Source organism: Juglans microcarpa x Juglans regia, chromosome 1D, assembly GCF_004785595.1.
Source record: "Juglans microcarpa x Juglans regia isolate MS1-56 chromosome 1D, Jm3101_v1.0, whole genome shotgun sequence".
Taxonomy (NCBI): Eukaryota; Viridiplantae; Streptophyta; class Magnoliopsida; order Fagales; family Juglandaceae; genus Juglans; species Juglans microcarpa x Juglans regia.
In genome coordinates this window covers 13,888,577-13,896,466 of record NC_054594.1, presented here as the reverse complement: position 1 = coordinate 13,896,466, position 7,890 = coordinate 13,888,577, and the positions used below count along the sequence as shown (strand labels likewise).

Sequence of the window (7,890 nt, the reverse complement as noted above, 5' to 3'; positions counted from 1 at the left end):
TTTTTTTTTCTAAAATAAAGGTTATGGCACCAGCCACCAGGATTGACTTACCTTCACCTAATTTGGCAATATATAACTTGGACAGATTGGCTTTTCCACGTGAATAAGCAAAGCATATGGAAAAAAGGACAATGCCTCATCAACAATAAAGCCAATTGATGGAATAGATTAATCGATTGGTTCGCTTTTTTTGTTGCACGTCTCTTTGTCCAGCCTGTCGCTTTCGGTCCACTGTCGTTCGAGTCCTCGCCACACTTTACCTACTAACTTGGGGCAGCTTATAAATCAAACCAATCAATTAAACCTTCACAAGACGGAGTTCAGTTTAAGTTCCTATAATGGAGTCTCAGACGGAATCCCACAGCTTAAACAATCTTGATGGTGACCAAAAAGAAGAAGATGAGAGCTTCCTCTATGCCGGGCAACTCGTAAATTCACTTGTGCTGCCCATGGCCCTGCAAACGGCCATTGAGCTCGGCGTTTTCGAGATTCTGGCCAAAGCAGGTCCTGGAGCCAAGCTTTCCTCCTCGCAGATTGTGGCAAAGATGCCCACCACCAATCCTGAGGCGCCCCAGATGCTGGACCGCATCCTCAGGATGCTGGCCAGCCATTCCGTGGTAAGATGCTCTGCGGGTGCTGATGACGCTGGAGCTTTTCAGAGGCTCTACTCTCTTTGTCCTGTGGCTAAACAGTTTGTCCCTGACGAAGATGGGATCTCGTTCGGCCCTATGATGGCTTTGCTTCAAGACAAGGTCTTCGTAGATAGCTGGTCCGTACCTATCTTTTACTCGTATTGTTTATTATTATTATTATTAAAAATTTATTTTTTTGTATAAATTTTGTATTTATTGATTTATCTCTTTTTAAAAAAAGTAGCACTACACAATTTATGTGTATATATTCTATCGTAGCTCTGTGGTGATCCAAAGAGTTAAAATTCTTTATAGGAATTGCAAATCCGACAAGAATATCAAACAAGTAGATGATTAGGATTTGTTGAAATACTGTTCGGGTGAAATCGACTTGCCACAATCTGATTGGAATGTGCATGAAACAAGATAAGATGAATAGCATTAGTGCTGTCCTGACACTCTGTTCTTGGTTGCTCTCTGTTTGTTTGAGGTCGTCCGGTCTTCTTGATTAGGAATTTTGGCATAGGAGAATGATACGTCTACGGACAACGTCTAACTTTGTAGTGAGGTATTTGAGATATTTTATAAATAGTAATAAAAAATTAATGATAAAATATTAAATAGTAGTAAATAATAATAAAAAATAAATATAAAATAATAATAAAATAATGAATAATAGTGAAGAATATCTTGACAACTATCATTTTTATGGAATTGTTACTTTTAGTATTTATGTTTATTTATTTTTTAATATTTTTTAAATACACAAAAAAATGTTTTATAAAAATAAAAAATAAATAAACACAATACACTAGTGAGTACCCAAGTCGGTGGGAATAGCACTCCCCTTTGACCTTAGGCTACTTTCAAAAGCCTTTTCTAGTTTTAATATAACAAATATTTATATTCAACATAATATATCGGGACCAATTCTCTGTCTATTTCCAGCCGACTATAATCATTTTTTTTTTTCCCAATTTAGCTTTGCTTTTAGTTTCTCTTGTTTCCTTTTAATTACCAGCTTGGTAATAATTGTTATTTGCTTAAAAGTTGAAGATCAAATTGATCTAATTACCATCATAGTTGAATATATATGGGGGACAGTCCATCAAAAATAAAATATTTCCGGATTTTCATGTATAGGAAATAATATAATTCTGATTATGGTAATTTAAGTGAAGGAGAATTTTTACCTTCATTCAACCTCTGAGATTATCATACGTGATTAATAAAACACCACCACAAGTTTACCAATTACTTATTTTCTTATGCTATAGTATGTCCACTACTTCGATCTCCAAGAACTATCATTCTCACCATATACCTGTAAAATTATCATTTGTCCCAAAAATTTAAATTAATGAAAAGATATAGATTTAATTATTTGTATTATATTCTTAACACTTTTCCTCACTTGTGGGCTAGACACCACTTTAATGGGTGGCTCAACACGTGAAATATTAAAATGGGGTAGAATGTAGAGTTAGGGTTCAAACTCAAGACCTCTGCTCTGACACCATGTGAAATCATCATCTGTCTCAAAAATTTAAACTGATGGGAATATATAGATTTAATTATTTATATTATATTCTCACCATCTACCATGTGCTATTACAATTGATGCATCCTTGTTTTTGTTTTTTAGCCTCTGATATAATTATGCTTCAAATCAAATATGGTATCTCACCCTAATATTCATAGGTTCCAACTGAAAGGTGCGATTCTTGAGGGAGGAATTCCATTCGATAGGGTTCATGGCACGAATGCTTTTGAATATCCTGGTTTGGACCCCAAGTTTAATCAGGTTTTTAACAAAGCTATGCTCAACCATACTGCAATGGTTATTAAGAAGATCATCGAATGCTACAAGGGCTTCGAGACACTCAAGCAATTGGTCGATGTTGGCGGTGGTCTAGGAGTCGCTCTCAACTTAATTACTTCCAAGTATCCCCATATTAAGGGCATTAATTTCGACTTGCCTCATGTTGTACAGAATGCACCATCTTATCCGGGTATGAATTTTGATCATAATACTCCCCCTTTCCAATTTTGTTTAATTCTAATCCCATGTCCATTTAATTAATCATGTCTTACTTTGAATTGACATCCCCATAACTCTCTTCAAAGTAAACCTATTACTTTGAATTGACTTGAAAGTGACATGTTTCGACCTGTTTTAATGGCATGTTTAATATAAATGGGTTGATTAATTCAAACGATTGACTTGATTCGATTAACACAGTACTTTCATGTGATCTTAGATCATATATTATACATATAGCTATTATCATGTACACAGATTCATCACAGAATGAATAAATATTCATGACAACAATTAAGAATATACCCTAAAATTTGAGTGCATGTCTAAATTATATTTGACTATTTTCTTAAAACAAATAAACACATAGGAGTAAAAAGGATTTTTAAATTTCAAGGTTTAAATTCACAATATATAATTTTAATTTATACAGGTTATGTTGGTCAATCGTTTGTTTAAGGGTTGACCATGCATAATTGACTCGTTTATTAACCCTCTTATCGAATTGACCCATTTCGATCTGAAGTTAATAACAAGAAACCGTAACCTCTAATGTTTAGCTCATCATGTAAGATTCACATGGGTTATTTCTATCAAATACTTCTAGCCTTAGATATCACTATATATAGGTAATTGTGAGAATTAAACACCATGTTTTGTAAAATCAAGAGCTGTGTAGATAAAAAGCGTGTAACTCTTGTTGCAGGTGTGGAACATGTAGGAGGGGATATGTTCAAAAGCGTTCCTAAAGCAGACGCAATATTTATGAAGGTGGGTTTCATATTCTGTTTGGATTTTGTCATGTATGACATGTAACTAGTATGAGGTGACGATTCTGTCTAGTTTGGATACGGAGGAGGTGAGAATATCTCATTACTATTCATTTTTTTATTATTACTTTTCACATACTTTTCACTACTATTCAATATTCTATCATTACTTTTCACTACCATTCACAGAATAACCGAGAATACCTCACTACCCAAACGCTATCTTAATTCCCTTAGTCATCCAAAAACATTCCAATTTATTGTCATTCATATATAGTCACACCAGTTTGTAGTGTCACATTTTAAATGACTTCTATATTATATACAAGTATTTGATTATAAAACATACCTAAAATATATCACATGATGATCAGTGAATTTGACCAAGAATTATAAAATATATGACGAAGAGCAGCATTTCTTATTCACAAGATATGTGATGCCATATATAATTTTGGATAATATTGTAGTGGATACTTCACGATTGGAGTGACGAACACTGCGTGAAGCTTCTGAAAAACTGCCATGCTGCAATTCCAAATGACGGGAAGGTAATAGTTGTGGAGGCAGTTCTTCCCAAGATGCCCGAGGTTAGCACTTCTGTGAGGTGCACCTCACAACTTGATGTGCTTATGCTGACACAAAACCCAGGAGGAAAGGAAAGGACCGAAGAAGAATTCATGGCCTTGGCAACCAAAGCTGGATTCAAAGGCATCCGATATGAATGCTTTGTTTATAGTTTCTGGCTCATGGAGTTTTTTAAATAGTCGATTTCTTTCTTGTAATATTCGGAAATGCATTATTGCTCACGAACATTGAAATAAAACGCCAGTACTAAAGGGAAGTTCCCGTGATAGTTTTGCTAAATCTTAACAAAAGAGTTGATTAATAAGTCTATGTTTGGATGTTGAGTTGAGTTGAGATGAATTGAATTTTCTTATGAATAGTAATAAGTTGAGATGGTGGAATGAGTTTTGTGGGACCCACCTAAAATGATTTTAGATGTGTTTAGATGTATTTGGATGTTAAGATGAATTTAAATGTATTTATGAGAAGTTTAAAAAGATTGTGAATCTCGTGTGTAAAGAGACGTTGAGTTGAAAAATATTATAGATCTCAAATGTAAATATGTTTTGAGTTAAGATGAGTTTAGTGATTTGAGAGTTGGATATTTAGATGCTAAACTCAGTTCAAAATTAAACTAAACTAAACTGAATTAATCTCAAATTAGTCCAAATTTTAAACAGGACCTAAATATTCACGTTCAAACATAACAATTTTATGATTGAAGTACAAACAATTTTTTTTTTTCTTTTTTCTATGCTTTGAAGTGTAAAGTCCAATTCATGCTCGAACATGGTCCAGGGGGAGTGCCGGCCCATTCAACCCCAAGGCCATTGGTGCGATATTGTTGTTACATAATAAAAAGAAAAAGAAATGCACATATGTAACACTCCCTTTCCTACGAATGTTACGTTCTTAAAGTAAATAAAGTTACGAAGAGATTTTATTATTTAATAAATCAAAATAAATAAATAATGCCCGGAACTAAATCGACCCTTCCATCTCACCATCTTTACTTGGGTGGTTTAAAAATATGATATAAAACTAAACTATATCTAAGATTCAATAAGAAACCCATCACAATATAAATATAATAAATGTAAGGATTTTTATAAAAGTTTTCATGCTAAGAACTAAATTTATGACATTTCACACCCATACTCATGCTATGCATAACTTGTCTTGATTTATTTGAATTATTTGATTGATATGATTTATCTGACTGGCCAACACACTTAATCCTATATGCAAGGTTGTGTCCTGGCCCCACATCTCGTGGCCGTAAGGGGAGCCGTTGAGTAGTATTCTAGCATACTAAAATGGATCACGCTTAGGTCTGTGACTTGTACATCCACTCTAAATCTGCATTGGTACCATACATCTAATGACCATCTTTTTTTTATGTTTTCTTCCTCATCTTGCTTTTTTTTTAATAGAAAATAGACTTCATTCATTCATGAAAGTGAAGTTACAGCTATGACCTGATACATACAGGAAAAATTCCAGATTACAAGCCAACTACTCATAGTTAGAATTCCACCAGTACACAAATTCCTTTGTAACTGATATGGTCTTAACTTCTATAACTTTCTATAGACAAACCGTCTGAGAGACCATACTCTGCCTAAATCAAAGATTTAAAACCTCATCCTCCAAAAGATGAGAGGACTTTCACTCTATGGATAAAATGTCTAAGAGACTATTTCTTTTGTATTTTTTCCTAAACAAAAAAAAATAACAATAAATATAAAAATAGATGTGACAATGATGAATTACAACTGTAGATCTGAATTTTCAACTTGAAAGAAAGCAAAATACAAAAAACAAAGAGACTTTAGTGGCTCGTGAGGGACATGCGCCACGCTAGGAGTGTGATGGCCAGTCGAGTTTGAAGAAACCAAGGTTCCCTGTCCCAAAAGCGTTGAGTGAGGCAGCAGTTGAAACTTCCTAGTGTGGTTGTGCGTGAATCTCACACGTTGCATTAATTCATGTGTGTGACTCACGCGCCACTCAGTTCGACGAAAGCCTTCGGTCGTTTGAAGGGTCGGTAGGCTGGGAATTCTATGGTAGGATGCGTGATGATCGCTAGGCTACGAAAAATAGCAGATCGGCATTTCGCCATACTTTAGACAGAAAAACAAACAAAAACTAGAAAAAAAATTTAAAAAAAAAAAAAAAAGGCTACACAATCTCTAGTCTAACCAGATGAGAGGAGGGAGGGAGGAGACGAAGCTCCACCCCCCCCCCCCCCACCCCCGGGGGTTGGGTTTTTGTTGGAGGCGAGTCTCTAGAGAGAAAAGGGAGAGAGAGCTTTCTTTGTTATCTAAATGATCATCTGATTAAACTGATTTGATTTTATATTGTACTTGAACTTAAGAAAGCTTGTGTGTATTATACGATGTGAGATTCATGACATACATACTAATAGAAATAACTGTAAAATGTTGAATCTCAACATGATACGGAAAATTAACACAATTGTGTGCTATGATGAATGACATGCTTGCAAATATTATGGCATGAGTGTACATAAAATGTGTCTATCAAATAACTGGCTTTAATAATAATCTATATACATTAGCTAACAAGTGCTAATCCTAATTTATGATCAAGTTACTTACCTAGTTGCACCGATTCCTGATTCTTACTTCGTAATTCTTCACCTATACGAAATACGAATCGTCACTACTTTTTTAGAAAAACGTGTCATAATATTTTACTTAAATAAATACATACCTGCACTACAAGGGGAATCACCTTTCCTAGCGATTCATTTTCGCTGGGAAAGGTGATAAAATCCCTGCCTATCACCTTTCCAAGCGATTTATAAATCGCTAGACGTTCGCTGGTATTAAAACCCCACTTTTGATCTACTCTAACGGAAGCCAAAAATCGGTGGGAAATATTTTCTTTACCAGTGATTTTTATTCGCCGCAAATAGTACATTTTATCGCCGCAACAGGGAATGTGATACGTGAATAGTCAACAACTTTAGAAGGTGTAAGGACAGGCTTTGATATTTTCGAGTTCAATATATCAAAAGAGATGCAATGGCATCAGTAGAAATATACCTTGAAACAATTCTTCATTACTTTCCAATATCAACAACTTTAAATGCTTATAAGGTTATTTATAACACTGATTTACACACACATACACATATGTATGCATATATATTTTTTATAAGGAATAAAGAGTGTGTCTACATATATACACCTGAAGAGTAGAAAAAGCAGTAGAAATGGCAAAGTAACATTGACAAGCTGATAAAAAACGAACTTAAAAGTTTTATTAAATCTTGAAAACCATTTCTCTATAAGTAAACTTTTACTAAATTTGTAATGATATTTCATTCGATACACAACATCATAAAAGGTGCTGCTACTCAGCCCTCAAGTTCCCCCTTGTGCATCTTCTTTTTATTATTATTATATATATATATAAAAAAAAAAAAGAAAAATTGTTATTTTTTTAATGTTATAAAAACACATATATACACTAGTGGTAACTTTTTTAAACATTTAATGTGAAAACAGTGGATAGATTGTTATTTGTTAGAGAACCTAAGCAACAAACCAAAGGAAGAAACACATCTAATGTGAAACACATCATTTAACTGTCTCATTGTTTCCAGTAAGACCCTCCAAGCCCCAAGAAAGAAGCTGAAATGAAAACTTTGGAATAAATTAATAAATGTCAATCGGACAAACTTCACAACTTGCAATAAGATAGAACAAACAGTTACCTTAAAACTTTATATTGAAAACAACTAGAATGCTCATATAATATTTTAGGTATCCAACTGAATACAAGTGTCTCTCTACCCCACCACCAATACATTATAAGATGCCCTGATTTAGTGCTAGCTGGGTGCTTTTTGTAC

At 34.1% G+C, this 7,890-nt stretch overlaps 1 protein-coding gene across 1 annotated transcript; it reads left to right on the top strand.

The window, feature by feature from the left end:
• The first annotated feature begins 243 nt into the window (after positions 1-243).
• On the top strand, positions 244-4,299 carry LOC121250539 (caffeic acid 3-O-methyltransferase-like). Its single transcript, XM_041149670.1, has 4 exons — positions 244-769; positions 2,334-2,644; positions 3,380-3,444; positions 3,914-4,299. The coding sequence occupies exons 1-4, from the start codon at positions 339-341 to the stop codon at positions 4,208-4,210; spliced, it is 1,104 nt and encodes a 367-aa protein (XP_041005604.1). The 5' UTR covers positions 244-338; the 3' UTR covers positions 4,211-4,299.
• Positions 4,300-7,890: the final 3,591 nt, after the last annotated feature.